Source organism: Lates calcarifer, linkage group LG5 (genome assembly GCF_001640805.2).
Source record: "Lates calcarifer isolate ASB-BC8 linkage group LG5, TLL_Latcal_v3, whole genome shotgun sequence".
In the NCBI taxonomy this organism is placed as follows: Eukaryota; Metazoa; Chordata; class Actinopteri; family Centropomidae; genus Lates; species Lates calcarifer.
Window position 1 is genome coordinate 9599701 of NC_066837.1, and position 26538 is coordinate 9626238.

Here is a 26538-nt window from a genome sequence, read left to right on the forward strand (position 1 = left end):
CCATTTAGTTCCAGTGTACATGTGTTCAGTTCAGTGTGTGTGTGTGTGTGTGTGTGTGTGTGTGTGTGTGTATTTGCATTAGAGAGAAGCAGAGTTCTAATGGCCTCAGGGTATTTCTGTTAGTGGCAGGAGATGAGAATCCCTACTCCAATTAATTAAGCTCTATGCCTACCTGATATAATTTCTCCCTCTCTTTCCCTCTTTAGTACACACTCACACACACACACACCTCAGCCTGTCAGTCAAAGCAGCAGTCAGCCTCTCTGTTGCCCCAGAAGAGCGTGTGCGTGTCTATGCGCTCCTCTTCAGTTCACAGCAGTGGAGGTCTTTGTAGATTTTGTACTCTAGACCATTACGGCAGTAAAATATCCCCAAAGAGAGCACTCACTGGAGACACACACATGCACAAAAGAGCACACAGACATGCAAATGCACACACATGGTACATGCCCAGAAACACTCAGCAAATCATCAATCAAAGATGTGCACTTTACATAAAAAAGAAATGACACAAAACAGTGAAACTGTGAGATAAAGATGGGAATGTGACCAATATAAGCATACATGGATCTTATTTATGAAACAGGAGAAGGAAAGAAGGCATACAGGGTAGACAGGAGAAGAAGAACAGTAAGAAAGATAAGAGAAGAAAGAGTGGATCAGGGAGCGTGGCAGGCACATACATGCTGATATAATTACTGTAGCACTTTAAATGCAATCTCAGCTTTGGGCTCAATAGTCGATCAGCTGCCTTTATCTTTCCCATATAAAAAGACAGTAATGTCACGCTTGTTAATGATTGCTGAGCTGCAAAAAATAGTGTCATGTGCAGACATGAAAGCCCTGTGTACAGAGTGCTTCCTTTTATAAGAGTATATTTTTGTATTTTACTTTCACGTATTTCACGAATGTTGGACTTGGCAGACACAGATTTTTTCTTTTTAAAGAAATCGATGCAGCAGAGGTCGAGATGTCCTGACTTTTAGTCCCTAAATGCAGTTTATTTTCGTCAGAACCTCGCTGCCTCATAAATGCTCACATCTTTCCAATACCAGTATGTAACACAGGCTAAATCTGTAGTCTCCAAACCCAAGCTAAGATGTCCTTGGTAACATCAGTCAGGACATTCCTCAGTCTTGACAAAGTGTCCTCCAAGACTTTTTACAACTCCTTTCACAGGCTGAGCAGCACTTATCCTGACTAGTGAACTGATCTCGATGAATAAAATCTGCGGCGTTCCCCTTTAAAATGCTCTACAAACTGTACGTCTGTAATTACCGTATGGCAGACGTCAATGCAAACTCCTGCAAACAAAGTTTCTCGAAATAAGTTCTGTTGAATACAAGAGAGTTGGAGGAAGTTGTTTCAAACTAAGTTTTTAAGCCTCATAGCTCTGCACTGTAATGATTTGCGTTACAAATTTGATTCTGCTGAATAAAGAACAGAGACAATCGGTAGGCAGTTATTTTCTCAAGTACTGTATACAGTGATGCAGTTGAATAGAGCACAAATAGAGAGAGGAGAGATCACAAAGCAGAGACGATGAGATGAGACAGTGACACCAGACTAACACAGAAGGGAGTGCTGAAAAGAGAGCTTAGGGATGGATTGGCTCCAAGTGCATAAATGTATTGTAAAATAACCTTATATCCTTTCATAGCCTTAATCATTGTATGTATGTTGGGGAGGGTGTGGGAGTCTGAGTTTGATTACCCAGGCTTGGTGATTCGAGGAGAGTCTGAGTTTGATTACGCCTCCTGTCGAAGCCTCCCCTGGTGTCTGCCATTTTACGTCACTCCATTTCTCCCGTTTATCCTCCTTTCTCCCCCTTGCCTCTGTCGAGCAGCGCTTGTCGCCCCGCGGCCCTGAGAAGTGACAGAGTGGCCTTTGGAATAGACTCATGTTGCATCTGACTCAGCTGACCTCAGGATAACCCTGACACACACACACACACACACTGTCACATCCGAACTCAGGGTATCTTCTGGGGAAGGAGATATTACAGAGGAGTATATTTTGCTTGGCACGTGACGTACATGATACGTAAAAACCGTAACTGTAACTGGTTTGTCTTGGGGATGTTCCTAACGACTAATTTCCCTGTCCAACAGAAATTTAAATTTTGATTAGTCACCTGGTCTAAAAGTAAGAAAACACTATTGCATTAATGTTAACAGTGCTAACACCAATAGCCTTCATCATCAGGTTAACACCCACACGTCTGGTGACACACTGCTCCGATCGAGTGCTTCCATGCCAGTTTATTCTGACACAGTGAACACCCAGCTTTATTTTAATTTTCTAGATCAAAATGCTGTCAGACTGTGCTGGTGTTTAGGAGATGTCATCTGTCCCGCTTTCTACCTTGATGGTTTTCATTAGTGTGGGGAGAGAGGGGGGTGTCTGACATCTGCAACATCTTAGATGCAACAATTAACCGGCATTGTACCTTAAGAAAATATTAATAATTAGTTATACCAACTAGTATTTTTGGCGCCATCTAGCAAGGGTAGCAATGTTTAATTGTTTAGACGACTAATAGAGCACATCCCTAGTTTGGGTGTGTGTGTGTGCTTAGTGAGCCCAGTTGTGTTGTTATGTTTGTGTGCGTGTGTTTTTTTTTTTTTGTTTGTTTCATTTGGTTCTTTCTCTAATTGTCCTCCCTCCCTTCCAGATGTTTCCTTTCCACATCACTGACTCTTAAATGAGAGCCTGCCACGGATCTTTCTGTGCATGTGTGCGACTGTGTGTGTTTGCGTGTGTGTGTCTTTGCTCCAGGTCCCATCCCAGTTGTTCTGTGGCGCGTCTAATTGGAGGTATTTTAATGTCCCTGGGGAGAAAGAGTGTGTGTGTGATTGTGTTTTTGTGGGGTGGAATCTATGTGGTTTCTGTGCGTGCACGTATTTGCGTCTCTGTATGTGTGAGTGTGTGTTGTAGTGTCGCAGACCCTGACACCTGCCAGGCCTCATTTAAAAGCTTAAACGCAGGATCAGAGAATCCCCTGTACCTTTGTGTGTAGTCAGGTTGTTTTCAGTGCTGCAGCTCTCATCGTGCGCTCAAGGTGTTTTGCATTTTGCTGCATCATGCCTTGGTAGGCTTTAAGGAACACCATAGAAACCTCTAACCAACATGGCAATGTAATGATCTGTGCCACAATCTGCCTTAGTGTGCTCATTGTGAATAGACAGTCTGCAGCTTCTAGCATTCTATAAGGAATACTGTACGTCCCATGAGATAGGAAGAATACAGACAGACATGAGGGGTAGTGATACCCTTGCAGACTTTTTTGGCTGGTGACCCATAAAAACAAGATGAATGCCAAATTGGAAGCTGTGTAGCAACTCACCCCCACCCCCACCTCTCTCCCTCGATGTGAACACAGGTGTATGCACTGAACAGTGACAAAAAATCTTTTTGCCCCTCTCAAATGACTGCTCTTAATTAATTACCAGCAGAATCTATGACAGTGTTTGGGAACAGCTGCCAATATTCTTTATTTAACAGCAAGATAAAAATGGCTCAAAGATTTCATGGATACACTCAGGTGTTGTCTGTTAGACTTTTGTCCTATTAGCTAACAGGGGCTTTCTTGTGCAGAATTTATTTTTTGTGGGTGCTAAACTATAATTCTCATATCAGAATATTACATGTTGAGATGATATTAATCATAACAGTGACATTTTCAAAACTGTGTTTCCATGTTTAGTGCTGAGATAAAAGAAAATTTCTTTGCACTCAACCAAACACAAAAACAAGGAGAGCACTTGGGTGTGTGTGTAACCACAACAAAAAATCCAGCAGAAGGTACATGAGTTTGACTTGTAATTGGTGAAAGATGCAACCCTGAAGCTGAGTAACTGTTGATGAAAGCAAAGCCAAAAACAGCTTTGTTTGAGCATCTTATTCTCCCATTATGAACTTAAAAAGTGGATTCTGATTCCGATTTGAACAGTGAAAGGAGCGCGATGACTCAAGGAAGGACACGTTGTGACAATTAGATCCAGTCACTACTCTACAGCTAAACATACCAACAGTGATGCATTTTAAAACTTCAACGTATTAGTGTGGATGTAGCCTAAATGATTAAGACTTATTTTATATTTGGATCCATACCCACGGTCTGTTTTTAGCTGCTTCACAGAACTCACTCTGATCAGCACACCAGGTATCATGTCCCATTCTGACTTGCAGAGTAGTTTCAGTGGAAGAAACAAGCAGCTTTCAGCAAGCACTGAAACTTATTCCAGTCCTGTTATTTGTGCATGCTGTTGGTTTAAGGCGGCTACATACAGCACTTGCTGCAGAAAACAGACTTAAACGGGTTCTTTTGAAAATAGAGTTTGGAGACCAAAGAAAACACCACATGGGCTTCAGACGCTGCAGTGTGTGCAGGCTTACTCGCCAAATAACTCTCAAATTTTTGCACAGCAGCCCTCATTTTGCGACCATCTGTGATTGCTCTCGAATATCACATGGCTCCGAGGAAAGCTTCACTTTTCCTTTTGTGGTTCATTAAGGAAATGAACCTTTTTGTCAGATGGATTAAATCCTTAATCTCCAGCAAACATGTGTGGTGCTTCACATAACATCACGGCATATTTTCCTCATAGGCCTTTTCCATGGCATATCAAGTCATGTTTTCAATTTGAAATACCTAAAAATTCTGAATTAGTTAGTGTGTTAAATAGTTACATAATTCATTATATGCAGTAAAGAAACTGAGCCTTTTCGAAGTAGGGATTGCGTAGGAAGCCTGTATTCAAGTTGTCCAAAGGCTAGTTATGTAGATAACTATCGTGAAGGTTACTTAATAGAATCGCTGGTGCATTAAATTGCATGTAAACCTTGAGGAATGGGTGCCACCATAGTGGAGTCCAACAGAATTTTCTTAACATGCTTATACAAAAAACCTTGTGCCCGCTGGGTTAATTTGAAAGATCTAACCTTGCACGAGGACACATTAGGACAACAGTGATGTTCTTTGTATTGTAATCTGGTAATTTGAAGTCTACAGATGTGGAACACACACATGCACGATCAGACAAATAGGCACTAATACTCAGTGGTTTTGATAAAGAGGCTTGGCTAATGAATCAGTGCTTTGATTAATTCCTGCTACAACTGGTTGTGTCTGGAATTATTATATTCAATATTTCAGTTGCAAAGGGATCAGACTGCTCTCTGCTGATCCCCCATCTCCTCTCTGTCTGTTCTTCTGTCTCTTTCTCATTTCTGTCTCTCTTGGTCCCTTCGTTCTCTCTCTCTGTGTAATGAAGCTTCTCTGTGGTTCTATAATTAAAACCCCAGTGTACAGACAGAGAGATGGAGTGATGGAAGGACAGACAGGAAACTCACTCACGGACTGTGTCAGTGTGACAAGCGAACTGTGTATCTCTGTGTGTGGCTGTGTGTGCATGCTCTACTTGTTCCACCCAGTTATGGATTTAATTGCAAGCGTGTTTTACAGCATGATGAACCAGATGAAGACGGATGCCCATGTATGCAACTTTGACGGAGCGTTTTGCAGACAAACGCCCACTCAAGCCGGCTTCAAGTCCACTTCTGTTCAAGAATAAGAATAGGTCAATAGACAAAAAAGGAGGCGACAGAAAGGCAGGTAGTGAGAGAGGTGTCCAGTGGGAGAGGAAACAGGTAAAAAGTCACATACAGTGGATGTAACAAGTTTCTGAGAATCAATGAACAAGTGAAGGCTGTGGAGGTAAAGAGACCACAGAAAAGGATTGGAGAGAAGAGGAGGAGGTGAAAGTCTGACACAGGTCTCTGGCAGCAGTGTTTACTTCAGGGTATTCAGGACAGCATGGTGTATGAATCCTCTTTCATATGCACACAGTGTTTGACCTGGATTGTCAGGGTGTAGTAGTTGTAGTTTTCTAGGGCGTCACTGCTTCATCTAAGGGGAACAATAAACAACACTGTAAAAACTTTACCGTGAGTGCTATAAACTTATAACACGCAAAGTTATATTAGATATGAAATTTTATACATGTAACTTTTAGGTTCTGATGATCTCAAACAAAAGAGATCTTATAGCAAAATAATAGAATTGTATGGATAAAGAATACAGTGATCAAGCACAGTGCACACTTTGTTTCACCAGGGCTTAACTGTGCCTCTGACAAATACTTTAATCAGTATTAAATTCAAAGAACTAGAAAATCAGACCAATTTGCTATAGCACACATTTAGTGTTAATAGCTACATTAATCCATCCATCCATTCATTAGCTGTACACCGCAACCAGTGCTAACCATTGCCACCATTACCATTAAAAAAGTGGCTCCATATTTTGTTGTGTAGTTGTTTACATTCAGTAGTAATGGCAGACATCTGTTATATCATGACTGATATTTAAGTTAGTTTAGTTTGTTATCTGTTAAGATTGTTTATTGGCCATCAGATCATGCCTCTCGTAATCATCAAAAGACACAATCCTAGCAAACTTTTTAAGACTTGCTAGGTTGATGTTTTTTCTGTTAAGATCTAGACTAGATATGTGTAGGATTGTTTGACATTGGTGGAGGTATACACTCTACTGAGAGCCATTCTAGCTTGGTCGTTACCTAACTCACAAATAAATCTTCTGAAATCCAAAAATGAGAAGCGTGCTAACAGCTATAATTCAGCCCTCGATTTTATTGGAGACAGTTGGGTGCAGGGAGGTTATAGCGACGAGACAATTTATGTTTTAATTTATGTTCAGTGGTGCAAAGGCTCAAACACTGTGTGAGTGTGCATTAGTAAGTCTTGCAGCATTAAGAGAATGAAGCAGATAGAACAGTTTCCTATGTTGATTCCTTTGTTCAGTCGAGAAGTGCAGCAACTTCTACAGGAACAAGCAGAAGGAGGATGAAGGAGTGTGTTGTTCTTGTGGAGGATGTAGACGGAAGCGTAGCTGATGCACCATTGAGGCTGACTAATGCACATCTCCAGACAAATACTGGGTAGGGATACCATCTCAGCTCCCTAAAGGAGATGAAATGCACGAACACACACGGGATGCCGAATGAGGTGTCAAGTGCACAGATGAGGAGCATGGTGCTTGTGGTTTTAATGATCCTGTCAGTCACACAGCTGTCCTTATCGCCACCTCGCTACACACCCTGCAACCCAACACTGTGTGTCAGTCAGTGAGTGTGCATGAACATTAAGATTCTGAATAGGAGTTTTATTTCAGCTAAGACCTCATGTCGGACACGGTGTTCATAGAGACAGACGTTTTACAGTTTTTCCCACTGTGTTCACTAGTGGTGCTTTATTTTGATACTCATCACTGTGTGAAAATGCGTGAGGCTCCACGACTCCAGACTGAGAAACCCAACGGGACATGCTGTTCATATGCCAGCTTGTATCAGCACATACTGGCTACATTCAGGGTTTTCATAAACAGTTTTCAGAGGATCCAGAATATAAATGAAACATTATTGTGCATGCGAACACTCTCATTATCTATGTGTGTCAGTGCTTCCTGCTGGGCGTAACAGGTTATTGGAGAAGCAGGCCAGTCAGCAGATGTTAATTTGAATCCATAGAAGTGGAAGAGAAAAGAGAGATTGGGGAGGGAGGGTAGAGAATGGAGCGGGTGAATGATTGGGCAGGGCGGCAAAGGAAAGATTGGATTGAGGGAAGAGGGGAAAGATAAAGGATGGGTAAATAGGAGGAGAGATGATGAGGTGCTGAGGAAGGGGAATATGTTCAATGGCAGAGAGTGAGAGAGGTGAGTATGTCATTGGTTGCCACTGAGATTAGACCAGATGGGAATTAGCGGGGTCGATATTGACAAACTCAGGTATTCTAATATATATTAATAACTAGTAGTGATGTCACCGTGTTTGATATTGCAAAGTACAAAATATTGTACGAGTGAGAAAAGATGAAATATTCTTTTTGTAATGATCTGTCTTTATTCAAAGTTCACACTGAATAAGTACAAGCCATCCCTTAAACTCCAGCTGCTCATAAAATTCACTGTCACTGTGGTCCTGTCACATCATGCCTTGTTGCCCTGAGTAAACAAGGCAATTCTTTTTCAATAATGCAAAAATGGCTGTGAAATCAAACCATCACAAAAATAATGCGAGGAGACATTTGGATTTGACACTATAGATGGAAAAATTGTGGATAAAGGTTAAGCTGCTTTTTAAAAAGATTACCACATCAACAACCTGTCACCTGTCAGCCATGAGGCATGAATAAACAAAACATCAGTTCTACAATGTATTTTACAATTTGGCCACATTGATTGTATTTATATGAATCAAGGCTGTCCTGAATACCATTTTCGAAGCTGTAAGAGAGACAAAGACGACAGTCAGACTTCAAGGTTATACTTTGTTGGCCTGCAGGTTGCACCCACATCAGCCATAATACCAAAAAAGACCTTTTAGCAGTTGTAAGATGACTATATCTTCTTTATTCTATTATGTGGACCATTTGGGATTTTTGTGGCAATGTATATATAATAATAATAAGTATTTATATTTAAATACTGATGTGTACATCAGTTATCCTTGCAATGGGCAATGTTTCGACACAATATGAATGAATTATATGTTATATGCTTTTGGAAACAATTTCAAAGTAAGTTGTGATTTGAGAATGATTCACTTTTTGACAGAGACAGCTTCATCTAGTTTTACTAATCTTCATATTATGGTCACCAAATTCCAAGTTGAGTTGAGTTTTACATCACCATAATGACACTGATGTTGATTTATTGCACAGATTTATGTTAACTAGGTTAAGTGTGCTTCTTTCTAAGACATTCACCAAGTAACTTTTTTGGGGGCTTTTTCACCTTTATCATAACACAGACCATTCAAACAAAAACATACAGTATATTGATTGAGCTTGACAGTTGATTCCTGACCTTGGAGAAAAGAATCTCAGTTCAAAGACCTGTAGCTCACTTTTCCCTGTGTTTTCAGGCTTATCAACGTATCCCTGTAGTTTTACCACATATAGATATTGAGCTTTACGGGCTCAGTCATGTTTTGCATTCTCACACCTATATACACACACTCTCCCATATACAAACACTTACATTCACACTTCGGCACAAGCACACATAGATCCCATGTTGTTCATTAGCTTCTATGTGTTGAACTGACACCATAGTCTCAAAGACTGCGTGGGTGGTGCTCTCTACTGTGTTGTCTTCATTTGATAAAGCCTCGCTAAAATACGGCCACATTTCACAGCCATTTACTAATACACACACACACAAACATACAGCCATACATAAGTGAGTGTGTGTCTATGTATTTGTCCTCTTGTCCCCTGCGCTATCAGTGTGTACATTAGGCAGTGTTTTTTTTATCAGGGTTTTAGGGCAAATGAAGCACTTGCTAAGAATTAGTAAAAAAGGAAGAGATAAAAAAAGAGAAGGGAGATGAGGCCGAGCAGAGAAGAGACGAGGACAGAGAGGGATTGGGTACCAGAGACAGTCAGAGCTGAGCTTTGAGCAAGTGCGAAATTGGGAAAGCTTTGAGGGCGATAGAGATGGATAGGGAGGAAGAAAGAGAGGCAGAGAGTAAAAGTTGAAGATTGAGAGGGGATGCTGAAAACAGGAATAGATCAACAGGACTTTTAATCCAAAAATAGTTTCCGCCCTTCTCCTCCTTCCTCCTCATCCCTACGTACCTCCCGCCACTCCCTCCTCCCCTGTCTGGTTGTTTGGAGTGATTGAAGAAAAGAGGAGATGTGTGTTCATGTACCCTGCACACACACACACACACTCACACCCTCACATACAGCAGTGTGTGTGCTGGTGGACATATTGTGGTCTACACGCAGACAGATGACGTCCATTACCGGGCCGTGCTGTCCGGAGCCAGGCGGAACAGCTGCAGCCAGATCTCACTGATCTATCACTGTTCTAATGAATCTGTTATAGCCAGACCCAACCAATCAATCTCTGAGCCACTAAATCAATTAAGCCATTAATCAGACACTGACCCTAACTGTTCTTGCCCCAGTGAGCGATCGTTTTACATATGTACGTGGACATAAAGGCACAGGCACAAAAACACTTATACGTGTGGACGTTGAGTGAGCCGGTGTGATTGTGAGAGTGAGAGCTGCAGTCCTTTGTTTACAGCAACACACAGAACAATTTAATCTGGCTTTGTTTGCCGAAAATTTGTATACTTTCACAAGAGGAATGAATGAATGAGATCCACAGCAAATATTTGCAGGTGAGATGCTGCAGGATGTTTTGATTGTACCAAATAATTTGCTGATTTGTTTCTATTTCCTGTTTTCGGTACTTTCAGTTTCTTCTGTTTGATATTGTTGTAAGTGGACTGTTTTGGGCTTTTTGATTGTTGGTCTGACAAAACAAGCAGTTTGGAAGAGGGTCACCTTGGAGTCTGGACATTTTGTAGACTAATGGCTATGACATGCATTACAACTGTTGGTCTTTTTCTAAAAATGATTTCTCCATGACGACTGTTCTAACCAAGCTGTTTCAATCTCAGCATTCTCTCTCCGTTTCTCTCCCTTTTCCATGTGCATTGCAATATAAAATAGCAGAGCAGACTCGAGAACTCATCTTCACTCAGGACTTAGTCGTTGGTCTGATGATGCAAATGTATTCATAGCCTAACTATTGCCCAGGGTGTTGTCCTCTGTATTCACTCAGTTGTTCATTATGCGCTTCTTTCTGACTGCAGAGATTAGAAAATGAAATGTATGTATGTTTGTGGTAACACTTATTTCTGAATGTGTGTTTGTACATTTCAGTAATCCTAATAATAATCCTGTCATTGCCCTCTGAGAGGCGCTGTAAGTCCCTTTAGGACAAATCATCTCAGAAACTGTTTTTGCCTCATGGCCATTTATTGATCTCTCGTCAGTCTGTATGTGCTGTGCTAACAGTGCTGTGTGTGTTGTGATGTTTGATGCAATTGCGTCTATGTGCGTCTTGTCTTTGTACTGATCTTGATTGAATGATAAACAGTTACTTAGACTAAATACACCTATAGACTGTGCAGTAACAACAAGCTTGGCGAAATGCCTCAAGCCACAGCGTGGGCAAGTTATGAAGCCAATCATGACCGAGGGAAAAACAGCTACATGACGTACATTTTTCCTAGTGTGTTTGACATAAATATGTGTTTTGGCAGTAGCATTATGTTGTCTCACCACTGTATTCTGCATCATTTCATGTTGATTTTGCATTGATTGGTTTGTAATAGTGGGTTGCAGAAGCAGTTGCAAGGAGGAATGTTGGAGCTCTTCACTCAGACTGTCTCTGGTCACCACAGCTCTGGATAAACAGTCGATGGAGATGTCTCTCAGAGCAATGAAGGTCTCACCAACTCTGACTGAAGACCAAATATTTTACAAGAAAATAACAAATAAACTACACAGATCTCTTCAGTGAATCCTCAGAGTTTCCCAAAGGAGATCAATAAATTCTTTGTACAGTATTCATATTTTTATTCCACTCCAAAGACCCTGAGTTTGTGAGTGAGTGTCTTAGCCTTCAAGGAAGTGCTCAAGGAAATGCTAAGACATGTTACCCTCCATTGATCTGTCACATTCCTCCAGGCGTCGTCCTTTCACTTGCCGGCGTGTAGTAAACGAAAGGACGGTGTCAAAAGCAGAAGCTACACAGGGAGCAGTGAACACTCAGCTTGAATACCACTTGTTTCTAAAAGAGGCACTCAAAATTACACATTCTCATATATATTAGGCTTGTTTACTTATGCTGAGGGTCTCTTAGACAGTTCTCCGTCTGTAGGACAGAGAGAGGCGATATGAGAGAGGGAGAGAGAGCTAAAGACAAAAATGGGGCGACAGTGAAGGAGGAGTGTGAGATAGACGATTACCCTGCAGCATTCTGGATGAAGAAGAGAAAGAAAGGGGGGGGGGGGGGGCGGCCAGCCTGATTTAGCAACAATGCATCTCTTGTTCTTGTCTCTTGTGGTCCTTTCTCCATCTGGTATCTCACCCTGTAGTAGTAGGCACAGGACAGGGGAACACACACACTCATATAGCTGCACCACATTACTGCCTTTTCAAGCCACACCTTTCGACTTCAACTTTCCCTTGTCTTAAGTCTTGTCTGCCATCCCTCAATTGACTTTAAATATTCCTGAGTTTCTCCTGCAGGATCAGAGGCTTCTTACTTTCTCTCTCTGTCTCACATCAGGGGCTCTTCTTTTGAATTGCAAATGATGTGGGGGGTTTTTTCTACCATCATAATTAAGCTCACTTTATGAATTGAACATCTACATCTGTTTCCCATTTTCATTACATGGCACTCGCATGTTTTTTCCCCCCAATTCCCTTATATGTCTGTTGTTTCTTTTTGAGGCCAAATGTTTGTTTACCACTTTAAACGGCATGTTTTTAGTCATCGACTCATTTCTTTGGGCTCTCAACTTGAGGTGATGAGAGGTAATGTTTGACAAGGGATAGGAGGGGTTTCATCTTGTGTGTGCATTTGAGCACTTGCATCTGTGTACAGAGATGAGATAGGTAGACAGGAGAGTACAAATTACATAAGGGAGATGAGAAGGACGACGTTGCCAGGAGAGGGGAAAAACTGAGGAGAAAGGCAGGGATAAGCTAACCTTTTTTTTTTCTTTTACACTGTGAGCAAAGAGAATGTCAAAACCTGGTGACATTTGGGATTCCATACAAGGATGATTGATGCCAACTTTTACCCCTCCGTATATGGGAGACTGGGCTCTGCATACTGCCTGCGTGTGTGTGTGTGGGCATGATTGACATGGTAAATTGGAAAAGGTCAACTGGTGCTAGTGTTTGGTACAGACAGGCAGACAGCAGGAAGATGTAACCTTCCCAGAGTCTACATTTATGGAGGGAAGGAGGAGAATCTGAGCAAAATTTGATTCAAATGCGGGGAGGGAGAGTACAGGGCTATATGAAAAACCAGAACTTTAATATGTAAACCTGCTCACTGCTGTTTATATGCTATGTATAAATGATAGCTCTCTTCAATTCTGGTCAGATTTACAAAGTAAGACAGACTGCTGGGTGCAAGGAGAGGAAGCATATGGACTATGAAATTTTATCATTTGGGCCCGTCAGGGATTGCTCTGCGATCTGAGGTCAACTCTCCAGCCAGCTTATTATTTTACTGGACACAGCTCTCTCTCTCTCTCTGTGTGTATGTGTGTGTGTGTGTGTGTAGATGGGTCCACGAGTCCTTGTGTTTCTCACTGTGAATGTGTCGAGATTGGAAATTGGCGTGCTACATTTGTATAGCCATTGATATGAATTTCAAATAGGTGTGTGTACGTGTGTGTGTTGATGCATGTGCATGTGTGTGTTTCAGAGCAAGAAACAGGAACAGAGGAAAGGGAGAGTGAGATTGACAGGGTAAATTGGAATGGTAAGGGTTTTGAGGTTGAACTCTGGGTTTAAAACAGCCGAGAGAGAGAAAGAAAAGACCCAAACGTGTTGCTAAAAAAGTATTCTTTCGCTTGGGGAAATGTGACAGTGGATGCCGATGTGGGTGGATGGGGAGAACGAGGCGAAGCTGAGCAGAAGAACAGATTGTCACCGAGGGCGAGGGGTGTCTGGTTGTCTGTAGAAGGAAGGAAGGCCCGGGAGGGCAGTTTGTGCACCGGAAAAGGTGGGGAGGAGGAGGAGGTAGGGGTGAGTCATGGAGGGTGTGGAGGTGCTGCAGCAAATAGGTGACCCACAGCTGGGGACCGAGGGGCCAGCACCTGCACAGGTCAGCTGGGAGAGTAACACGGTGAGACATGACACACATAGCAACGACAACCTTTACACACACAAAAGGACAGGTAGAGCATGCAGCAGGGTTGTTGTATTGAAAAGCAGACATGAGACAGAAATACTGTACTTATTCCCTGTTGGACGCAAACACACAGACACCCAGTAGTGCAACAAAACATATACACACACACACACACACACAGTGGTAGACACACACAGAGGACATGGTGACCTGCTTGTTTGTAGGTCCTTCAGGCACTGAATACACAATGGTGAATTCATGAATACAAATCATACTCAAGGCTGGACACACTTAGACATACACTAATATTTCCACATCAGCTCAAACTGTATTTTAAACACATCACATTAATATCAACCATGATACTGAGTGGTGGCTAAGGGATTGGACAGGAAAGCATCGCTCACCTGGGCTAAAGTAGTTATATGTTATCTTGTGTGAAATGCACATCAACAAACATGCTGATTAAGACCATACATGATCCATAGCGTTTCAGTGGGTTAGGGAAACAGCAAAGGAAGTGAAAGTTACTGGAAAATGTGTTTAGTAGAATCAGCCCCATTAACATCAAATGTTTGTTGTGTTGTGTACACACACACACACATGCACACACACAGCACACAGTCTCACTCACGCTCTCTCTTGTCCCCTGATGTCCCCATTGTTTCTCTGTTCCCATTTGAAAGTGAGGATGACTCAGTATGACACATCATTTGAATACACATTGAGAATTCCGTGCCCCCAAGACCAAAGCCTGCATGTCTGTTTGTGTGTCTGTTTGCATTTGTGTGTGTGTGTGTGTGTGTGTGTGTGTGTGTGTGTGTGTGTGTGTGTGTGTTTGTGCTGACCCCCTTCCAGACTCTAACTTAAAGCAACTGAACAGCACAAACTGTGCTCTCGTTAAAGAGGTGTCTTTAGAAGAAGTTTCAAGAGCCCCAGATGTCTTAAGCAGAAGCATTTATTGAAGCTCAATTGATCAAGGAGAAAAAGAAATGAGAACTTCAAGTGAACACCGTGTAATGCCACTCAGCTCTGATGGTTATATTCCTGGCAGGGCGCATTTAAACCCATACAAACTCATGTTAAACTTACCACAAATCCAAACAAGGATATTCTACATGATACCCCGTCACATATATGAAGATTCATTTGACGCCTAATCCAACACATTTAACCACATTTTCTTGAGTCACGCTGTATACTCTATGAAATGCTTAACGTCCTTCTCAGAAAAAAAACTTGTGTAACTTGTGACCCTGAGGGATGAAAGTATTATGACTGTTTACTCCCTCTGTTTATCATACCTTTGAGGGTTGGTGCGACAACCTTGGTTGCTACAGCAACTGCCAGTGGGAACAGGGCAAGCTGGGTTCTTATCAGTGTCTTCACTGCGACTGTATACTAAAGACAGACAGTGAGCTTTGGCTCATAATAAGTGACATGTGAGTGACCTGTGTAAACAATAGCTAATACTACCTTAAGACCTAATGAAGGGAAAATTCCTTCAAAGTCGGGGCATTTAGTTTATGTATTCATATCAAAACGATACCTTTTTTCAATACATAAAGAATATATGTACATGCATGTCTGTAAATACACTCACTTGCAAGTTTATTAGCTGTACTGTACCCAGCTAAACCTAACCCATTATATGTTAATTTAACTTTCTAATCATTTTATAGGACTTAGTTTGTGTTGGAGTGAACTCTGCTGTTTTGTGTTATACTGAGACATGTTTCTAATGTTTAATGGGAAAATGATAAAAATGATAACTTTTAATTTTTGCACATTGGACTTTGATTATTTTCCTGTGCGTAGGGGGCACCTCTTTTATGCCTAATTACTTTCAGATTCAAGAAGTCTCTTGAAGTCTTAATTAGATATAAAAAAATACCTCTGAGTATAACAGACTTCAATCTCACAAAGATAAGAAGGATGAGTAAACTAGACTATGAATCTGACCAGATACTTGATGCTAGCTTTCAGTACTTCACAGTTTTCAAAGCTCATGGACACATTAGGTCTGTTACCAACAGGTTTTGAAGTTTCCATCCACAACAGATTACTATTTATTTCCAACAGAAATTATGAAAACATCTCAAGTGTTCTGAAGTTTCCTCTCTCTCACTGCATTTGTAGCTGCTTTTGTTTTCCTCCTCATCAGCTGGCTTGCTCACTCTTCGTCACTTGTCCCATTCTGTGTATGTGTGTATGTGTGCTTATGCATGTGTGTCTGTCTGTCGCATAGACTGAACGAAATTTGCGCTGACGCTGATGTGATACGTCAGAATCTAAATTAAGGCCCAGATGCACATTTTTCACTACACACACACACACAAACACACACACAGTCTCTCTCAGATTGAAGCACGTACACACAAACGCTTACACACACACACTCAAGTGTTGAGTAAGTGGCTTAGTGGCTGAATAGAAGCATGAAGGGGCAGTGTATTGATAGATGAATAGTGAATGTAGATTTTCTGCCCTTAGAATGTCAATGCCATCATTTTCTCACAGCCTACAGTCTTGCTACCACCAGACTTATGACAAATACATGGAAAAAGAGGGGGGAAGAAAGAGAGGGAGAAGAAAGAGAGTGAATGAGAGAGACAAAATTTGCTAGCTGGCAGTTGATGGATGGGCTGCAAACAGCTTGTCTTCCTCTGGACTCCATGATAACATGGCGTTCTCTCTTCCTCCCTCTCATCCATTTCTCTGGTCTCTTGCTTTTTGTCTATGTTTGTTTTTTCCTCCATTCTCAGGAAAGGCGTCTCCTCTTCCTTCCTGTTTTCCTCCTCAAGCTCTAAGACGCCTTAGAGCCGCTGATTTTTAATAGCCTGCATTTTCTTTTGCTTCTTTTTATGTGTATTTGCTAAATGTGTCTTTTTGATGCACCCAGAGGAAACACTTGAAATCTAAATTATATCTCTGCTCCCCCACCCCCCACCTCCCTCTACCCTGTCCCCCCAATTCCTATCTACCCTTTTCATCCCACTTCTTTTCATCTCCTCCTCTCCGGCTGATGGACAGTTGGCAAGAAGAACCGTGGGTCAACAGGTAAAGAACCCATTTACATTTACATTATTGTCCCTGCTCTCTCTCCGGCTTCTGCTTTCTAAACAGAGACAAATACTGCTGTGAACCTTTGTTCCAACCATAAGGTCGGAGCTAAGGGCCGCTCAGCTAAATGCTTTGCTGAAGGTCACATCGGCAGCAGTGGTGGGTACATGCTGTAAAAGACTAGCACGGTTTCAGTGTTTCTGCCTCATGGCTAATAAGAAAAACCAATAGCTGGCCACCTTTAACCTCAAGGTCATTCTGCCGTAGGCCTGTATCTGTAGTAATGGGCAATATGGGAAAATAACCTGATGATGGCAGCAGGGGTTTCCAAACTTTAACCTGCCATGTATATATCTTTGCTGGCTAAAGAGTGGTTTTGTCTCAAGATGCCTCTTGAGCTTACATGACACTGTTACCACATGGAGTTTTCACTTATTTCCTGTGCTTTGATACATTTTAAGACATAGTATTAAAATTCAGTTAATGTAAATGTGTCCTCCTTTTTCTAATGTGGCAAAGAAATCCCTGTGCCTGCCTGTAGCTGGCTTGTATCATCAGTATGACGACCACAAATGAGAAGCAAGAGCTGAAGTGATTTTAGATCCCTGTTCGGAAGTATTATATTTTCCCCATAAATCATAGAAACACACTGACAGTACTAGTAGATCAGACAAAACCTGAGGCTTAGCATTGTTTATTTCAGGTTTAGTTAGCAGACTCCTGCGCAATTGATTATTGAGTCAGTGCTGATATGTGGCATCAAGACTCTGACCTCATCACTCCCCACAGCAAAAGTTCAGCCCAGCAGGGAGTGGGGAGTGACGGTAATAAGTTCATACCAAGGGGAACCTTGTCTCAGAGCCCTACAGGGGGATGCTGGGATCTTTTGAAATGCTATATGAACAGCAGCAGTGACAGCAAGTGACAGCACATCTTTCAGGTGCACAGAGAGTGAGCAGAGCACTGAGGGCTTACCCACACCTCCATGATGAAAAGGTTTCATAGGATATACAGTATGTTGCTGTGGGAAGAGTGAGTGTGCCAGGTGAGTGCTGAGGTAGACTTGAGATGACTGCCTGAGCTAACTTACAGCTTCATTCAGGGCAACATTTTGTCTCTCTGCTACATCAGACATGCTAACTGCTGCAGAGTCACACTGGACCAAAGCAAGTTACCACTTCCACAAGAGTTTTTATCTCTGCTGATATGCAACCACTGAGTCACAGAGAACACAAGGCGCTAAAGGCTCCGCTATAATGTTCCTTCACAAGCACATACTGTTGTAATTACTTCTGTGCAATATTGATATATTGTCTTTTTGTCCTTTTGAAGCACTAACCATGTGCAAATGTGTGAGTGCCCTAATTTTTCTAGTAAAAGTCATGCCTCTGAGTCATTGTCAAATGTTGATGATTTTCAGAATTAATGGGGTGAAAAAATGTTTTATCTTAGTTTTCTCCGCTGTACCAAAAAGTTTGCAGGCAAGAAGCAATTGCACACGCCCTTATTTCAGTATAGCGATGATGAAATGTTACCTCATTATGTCATTGTGGATTTTGTCAAGCAGCCAAAAAAAAAAAAACAGCAACTAATATAATACTCAGAATTAATCAAATAATCATTGAGCGCTCACGAGAGCTTAAATCCTGCTCTGCCTCCTCCATTACTGCTACATGTTTCCTGTTCTTCTTTCTCTCTTTTTTCCTGTCCCTCCATCTCCTCCCTCCATCACTCGCGTGGCGCGATGACAGAGATAGATAGAAGGTTTGGCAGCTGAAGGAAGAGATGAATATTTAAAATCGGGCATCTTTCTCGGTCCTCTCACTGCTTCCCATTGTCTGTGTCTGTCTCCCCTTGGGGCTTGGATCTTGTGCTCTTGGTGTGGTGTGGATCTTTGTGTGTGTGTGTGTGTGTGTGTGTGTGTGTGTGTGTGTGTGTGTGGCATGTCTTGGCTTGTGGTTTTATATTGGCATTCTTAAGGCAAGTGTAGTCAGACGATGACACTTTGCTGTCAGCATGCAGCATTAATGAGCGCAGTGACACACACAAACACTCACCCCACTCTCACACACATGCAGTGCTCTCAAGAGAGATCAGCAAATGATCACCTTCTCCTTTCCATTTATTTTTGTATACCCGCCAAAAAAAAGAAGAAAAAAACTCTTTAAAATATTTTTAAAAGAAGCTCTTCATTTTCTTAACCCCTCATCTCTAGTGCCCTTCCTTTCCATCATTCTTTCTCCTGTTATTTATTTTTTTATTTTTTCATTTTTTACTTTCCCTCTCAGAAGCTCACTCCCTCTTTCTTTCTCTCAAACTATTTCTCCCTCTGTTGTATGTATGGTCTCAGTGTGATATGTGTTAGTTGGCTGTGAACCTTGCCGACACGTATCTGACAACTCTATTAATACAGTCAGCTAACACCAACCTCCTCCTGTGAGCACTTGTGTGTGTGTGTGCAGAGAGAGATGTGTGCGTCTTCACCCCTCAGCCAATCCAACTGCTCTCGAGGTCTCTGCAGAGATTTGTCTGAAGGGCTTAAAACACACAGATTTACAGTCATAGAAAGATCAAACACACATATACACACATGCTGGCCTATACACACCGACACTAGAGGGAGTGTGGAGTGACTGACAGATTTAATAGGAGAACAAGCTGTAATCTGAGAGAATCCATTCAAAGAGGGATTACATTCTAATCTGTGGATGGAATAGCCTTTCATCTCTCTCTCTTCCTCTCTCTCTCCTTCTTTGTCTATCTCTCTCGCTCTCTGCTTATCCATCTCTATCTCTTTCCTGCCCTAAAGCTGCACCAATCCTTTTACCAGCCCTGCTTTATTCTATTTATTTATTTATTTATTTATTTTATCGTTCCCATCCTTGATTTAATTTGGGATTTTGTATTTATTTATTTATTTTTTAGTCCCGTCTGAATGACACACATGCACGCACATTCTCACACAGCTGTGTCACCTCAGCAGCTCTTCAACTGTCAGTCGGCAAATGATTGCACTGACGAGAGCATTGTAACGTTGCAATGCATCACTGCCTCTTTGGTGCCAAATTACATCCACGTCCACGTGCGCATACGCACACTTAAATTTGCAGAATTTTATGCTTATGTTTTCTCCCCTATCATCAGTTTTGATTTATTTTTAAACTGCTTTAACAGCTCCTCTTTTTATCATCCCTCTTTCTTTAATGAGTCCCTTCAGCCCCAAGTTGTTGTTCTGATATTGCTTCGTTATACTACAAACCTGCAATTTTTTCCAGCCCTCCTTCCCTCAATCACTCCTGCTCTCTCTCCCTCTCTCTCTCTCTTTCCTGCCACATGGTGTTTCTCATTTGCTAAATGAGGAATCCACTAGAGTTAGATTAAACTTCTGGACTCTCTTTGTAAAAATCCTTACAGGGAGCCTTTTAGCTGCCACAGCTTGCACACACGCACATGATAACGCTGCCTGCCAGTTTGAATATTTCTCCTTGTTTTAGTTGAGGAAGAATTATTTAATAATCCCTGTTTAAACAACAAAAAGGAGGCGATAAGAGGATGATAGGGGAATAAGGCACGGAAGATAGGCAGCAGGGAATGAGAGATACAGATGAGATGAAATGATAAGAGATTTCCTCAGAGAAAAGGGATGTTAGACATGCTGACAGACAGAAAAGAAGAGCGCAGATCACACGACCATATGGCATTTTGCGTTCCCCTCTACTTCTACCATCATGTCTGTCACTCCAGGAAGAAGACGACCATCTGCACAGGCACAGTCCCCCCTCGCTTCTCCCACCTACATATATACTTTGCCTCCCTCCTCCGAGCTCTTTTCTCTCTCCTCCGTGTTCTCCCTTGTCATACCGGTGTTCCCACTGTCCTGATTTGTCAGCCTGCTCCCCCTCAGACACACAGCCCAAGTTAACAGGTTGGGTTCACATCCCCTTCTGCTCATTATCTGCAGCTGCTGTAGCCATTAAGGCTGCACTGATGGCTACTAGTCCCCGCCTGACCTCTGCTTCCCACAGCGGACAGCTAATGGACACTCCACTTCTACCTCTGCCTGTCCGTCGTCACCATGTCTCCGTCTGCCTTCCACCCACTCCTGCTTTCCAGCTTTAGTTCTTACCTTTCAAACTGTAACACATTGTACAAGATGTTACTCTCTGCACAATGAAATTATAGACAAAACGGCTGTGTGTGTTTAAATGTGTGTGTGTGTGTGTGTGTGTGTTATGGAGAAATAGGGAGAAGCTGAGAGTGATAGAGACCTCGACTATTACTTCCCATCTTTCCTTTTTTTGTGTCACTTCACGTATCTTCCCCATTAATGACTCAACCTCTACCCCGAGTTAGCGTCAACGAGCGTAGGTGTCAAGACAGTCCAGTGTGTGAGTGTGTGCCGCTGTGTGTATGTGTGTGTGCTATCATTTTCCTGTCTTCCTGTACCCGCATGTCTTATTCCGTGTGACAGTGGGATATGACTTTTTAGCTCTTTCTATCCGATTAAAAAAAAAAAAGAGAAGGGAGAGAGAGAGAAAGAAAGAGGAATAAAGAGCAGAGTCAATTACTACCTTTTCCTCCTTCCCTTCAAAGGGGAGATCAAAGCTGCTCCTCGCCTCCCCCCTGCCTTCCCCTCAAAGCCCCCTCCACCTCCCCTCCTTCCTCCAGCCCCCTATCAGCGCTAGCCTGTTAATTTGTAGTCCCTACTCCTCCCTTATTGGAAATCTACATATTCATCAGTTATACAGTGAATCCACAGGAAACCTAGTCATGCCCATATACATGCACACATAATATACCCATAACAATAATATGTAGGTTTCACACATTCTGTTTTTTCTATCCAGCTATTCTACTGTTTTATATTTACACCTATTTTTTTTTTTTTTTTTTTACACATTTCAAACTGATAACAGCACAAGTGTGTCCTTTCCTTATGAGTGGCCATTCACACCATAAATCACACTCAAACACACAATCATAATCTTGCACGTACAGTACACCAACGTACTCTCCCACACACCTTTTAGGCCATAAATCATCCCTCACATACTCACACCACTGTACTCTTTCCTAAGCACTATTATTGTAACTCAAACGCACCATCATACTGTCTCCAATACATCATTATACGCTGTTTGGAAGTGTATTTCAGACCCAACAGTGGTGTGTTTGACAGAGAATGATGCTGTTAGGAGAGAATTACTGTGTGTGTGTTTATGTCTCTGTGTGTGTGTGTGAGAGATTGAAAATATATCTGGTATAAGAGACAATAGCTGTGTAGAAATAGTGGAATTCAAACCCTCCTCTACACACAGGCATCTGCTCTTGATCACATATACTGTCATTCTCTCTTATACACTGTCAGTCACTTACTATTTATCCTCTTTTACAAATTATCATCCTGTCTTGTTCTATAATTGTCTCCTTACATGTCATATACTATCGGTGTATTGTATGTACAGTATGTTTCTGGGTATCTCCACTTCTTAAAATTAATTAAATTCAGTTTCCTTAGTAAAAGGAACACACGAAAAGCTCTGGAATTTAATTTAGTAAAATCTTGAATATTTTCCCTTAACTGTCAGGAGGCAATAAAAGTGGGATTGTGTGCTGCATGAGGTTGTTTAATCCTCTTTTGCAGAGTTTGAATCAGCACAATCACACCTTTGCAGACGCTGTCAGCTTCCCACAGCAGCTGGGAAGGTCGCTGCTTCACAATGGCCAAGTGTTGATTTTAGCAAAAACTTAAATGAATCAATTATCTTTAATTGGTTAATCCATCTATCTCTTGTATGCTGCTCCTCCGGGTCCAGATCACATTCATTAAATTGATTTTATCATTAGGAAGTATCATTGTACACTGCTGGGAAGTCCTTAAAAATGTGATGTAGTTTCTAGGCCATATTGTTCCTCTGATAGCAGTTCTTTCGGAAATCAGATCCTGGAGGTGCTCTTACTGCAAGATATGTGACCAACATCCCATCATCCAAAAGCCAGATTGATTAAAATGAAATCATAAAATTAACTCATTGATAACCAGTTTGTGGTTAAAATCAGGCTGAACGTGTACAGTGTGGCTGTGTAAAACAGTGGACACTGTAATGGTGTATGTAGCTGTGTGTGTTAGAAAGTAAGATGGTGCACATGTAAACTAGTACAGCAATATGTGTGTGTGTGTGTGTGGGTGGGTGTGTGTGTGTGCAACTATTGTGATCTATGTTTGAGATTATGCTGCTGTGTGTGCGCGAGTGTGATTTATGAGCTAAACTGCCTCTCATATTTTCTCTGTGTCACAGATCCTGAGTCAGAGCTTGTGGCTCCAGCGATTGTGATTGGACCCAAAGACACAACAGTGGTGGCAGGGAACGAGGCTACACTGGAGTGCATCGCTAATGCCAGGTAAATTTCTTTTATGTACATGTGCACACACTCACACACACACTCACACAAGCATGAGCAATTCCTTTCTTGCTAGACAGCGCTGTTTTCTTCCAGGGCAATTAGAGGACACCACATAAACTCATAGCTCAGCAAGTCTCTTCCCCCAGCATTAGTGTACGTAGAGACACACTGACACACACACACACACACACAAACGCACACACCAGTACCAAGTTAACTTAAACAGAAGTTGGATCAAAGTCCCATCTGACATCAGCAGAGAAGCCAAACACACCCACAAATTTACACCAGCTCATGCCAAGTACTGTTTCGCGTGCGGGCACACACGCACACACAAACACAAACACACACCCACACACACAGGGGGTACAGTCTAGTCTGACTCAACAGATGTTTTTCGGAGCAACAGCAAATTCTACTTCAGTTCGAGACTTGCCAGAAACTCAATTGTAATCAGTTTCCACTCATCCCTCAGAAACACACTGTCCAACCTCCCTCTGTGTCCCATATGGCTAAAAAAGCAGCTGAGCTCTGGCTTATGTGTACTTGATATAAAATGAGTTGGTGTTAGTTTCGAACACAGCCTGTGGACAAACTCTAAAGGAACCACCAATTTTCAACCTTATTTCTATTTATTAGTCATAGAGGTGGCATGAGTACAGCATAGCTACTGTATATATAACTTCTGCATTGTTGCTGCATTTGTTGTCTGTTTTTTCTGTGAGCAGCTGTGGCTCAGATATTCACTAATCACAGAGTTGGCAGTTCACATTCTGAGGCATCATCGGGAAAGACACTGAACCCCAGGTTGTTCCCAATGGCATGTCAGCTCCTCTGCCATTGGTGTATAAGTGTGTGTGTGAATGAAAGGCAAAAGTTGAAAAGCACTTTGTAAACTGCTAATGTAAAACGGTGCTATATAAAGAATATGTAAGAATTTACTGATTCTGAAGCCAGACGATGGTTGAACCATTTTGTTTAGTACGTACACAAGGAGAATGTTATTTACACCATCACCTTTTGTAACATGCTCACAGATGCATGTTTATGTATGTGTCCAACAATGGTGACTCTGAGGTTACTTTGAATAGATAAAAGCACTGCCAGCCAGGATGATAATAACTCCTGGCTGCCTGGACTTAACAAGTGATATCCTTGTTAAATCCATGCTGTATTGAGCTTCACAGTGGGCTGTTTGTACAAGGTTTTTCTTGGACTGTATTAGGTAGTCTGGGTTAGGTAGACTGCTTTGTTCAGTGAGAGATGAAATCCCATCAAATGCTTCTTCAGCAGCACTTGACCAGCACTTGACCACTGGGTACCAAAATATGAAAAAAATAAGTGACTAAACCATATTACTTCTGAAAGAGAAACATACCTAGGTGTAAAAAAACACATTCCTAGCAGGATGCATTTCCATCATGCAAATAATGAGAAGTGTGGTCAGACTAGACTTTTTTTTTCCACCACTTATTGCAGAGTAATTTGGTCTTTCTAACCTGCTACACTGGTATTATAACTGCAGACAAATCAGCACAAAGTCTCCCGCAATTTTCCTGCCAGGAACAATCCTTTCCAGCGGGGTTATTTCTGATATCAGAGAAGCAGCCACTGAAAGATAGTCACTCCAGAGAGATAATTCTGTACCCAGGGAACAACTGAAAGAGACAAACAATACCATTGAAGTTTGTGAGAAAGACGAGCATGATCAGTGGAATCAAACACAGTGTTCAAGTCTAAAGCATCTGCTATCAGATCCATTAACCATTAATCAGTCATATGCACCAGTGCAGTCCTGGAAGAGTACTAAAATAATTAGGAGTTAGATTGAAAACAAGCGGTGCCAGTAGGCCCAATATTAAGAGCTGTAAAATCTGTTTTTCAGTCTTTGGGTAAATGTTCAATTCTTTTGTTGTTGTCAGGACCTATGGAGAAAGCATATTCAAATTTTGACATATAAGCCAAGCAATAGATTTAATTAGTTTTCCATCCAACTTTGTCTTTACCTCAAGATGTATCATCTGAGTGAGAAAGCAGTATACTCTCAACTGTATCCTATTAAAAGGCAAAACACATTTTTTTCTGACGTTACAGTTGGACTGCTTATTAATTGGACTTGGTTGTATGTACATCTGAGGCTATTTTCACACCTCAAAGTCGGGACCCTGGTTCATATCATGTTTTTGTTACATCATATTCATTTAATCCAATTAGTTTTGGTTTCACATTGCAATTTTGCGAGTGCACTAAAGAACTTATCACCTACGTGTGCTGTCACAACTTTCCATGATTGGTCTGAACCATTCAAAAAAGTGTTTTCACACTGCAAATGAACCAAACTGTGGTAAAATTGGATCAGACCAAGACCACCTTGTTTGGTTGGATCAAATTTTGGTCCTTTGGTCTGGACCATGGTCCGAGAATCCATTCACACCTGCTGTTTTGGTTCAGATCAAACAATGCAGGTGTGAAAGAACCCCTACCTTGTTACCTACCTTGAAGAACTTAAGCATTATAGGACTTTTACACATATTCATTCTTAGTGTAAATGTTTCTGATTTACACCCAAAACAGCACACAGAAGTTTGCAACAGAAAATATGAATGCAAGAGTTGCTCCAAAATGCCACTTTACTTAATTTTCTCTTATCATATGAGCAAACATCATCCCATACACCTTAATGTGGCTGAATTACCAGCTTATCTCCACCTCCTCCACATCTTTGAGTATGACAGCCCTTTAAGTAAGTAGCACTGAATGTCATCAACAAAGATACTGCTTTCATAATAATAACCAAAGAACTATTCAGAAACTGAAAATAATGCAATAGTAATAAATCAAAACAATGTAATATTATTGATCTTCTCAGCTAATGTATTCCAGAGATATCACTTGTTCAATATCACGGTGGCTTGTATTTCATAAGAAGTTTTGTTTTATGTCATTCCATCAGTTTAATTTCTGTGGTTGTTTATTGGCTCCTACTGCAAACCTCTCCAACCCAAACCTTCTTGTTATTTTAATCATGAAAATAGATGATAGAAAGTGTTGGTGTTTAATTGTAACCTTAGCAATGTTTTCAAATGTTTTGTTATGGTATTTTATTTTAGGAGCAGTATGTTTGTGTCACTACATTTTGATTTCTTTTTATCCTTTACTGTTTGTGGACAAACCTCATAAGTGAACTATGAGTTTTAAGCTGTCTTTAACATCTGGAAGGCAGTTCCAGCTGCTGATTACATAGTTAGTTGTTTTCCCTGGTAAATCAGTTGTAAATTTTAATGCAGATCACTTGAGAATTGAACTCTTACATG

At 41.4% G+C, this 26538-nt stretch overlaps 1 protein-coding gene across 2 annotated transcripts in view; it reads left to right on the forward strand.

Moving 5' to 3' along the window:
* The window catches only part of sdk1b (sidekick cell adhesion molecule 1b), a 218953-nt gene that overhangs the window by 112425 nt on the left and 79990 nt on the right, over nucleotides 1-26538 (forward strand). The window contains exons 6-7 of one of the 2 annotated variants that reach the window (XM_018684437.2): nucleotides 16790-16816; nucleotides 23119-23221. In XM_018684437.2, coding sequence (XP_018539953.1) covers nucleotides 16790-16816; nucleotides 23119-23221 — 130 coding nt within the window. The remainder of the gene's footprint in view (nucleotides 1-16789; nucleotides 16817-23118; nucleotides 23222-26538) is intronic. The other variant, XM_018684438.2, reaches the window with a different exon arrangement.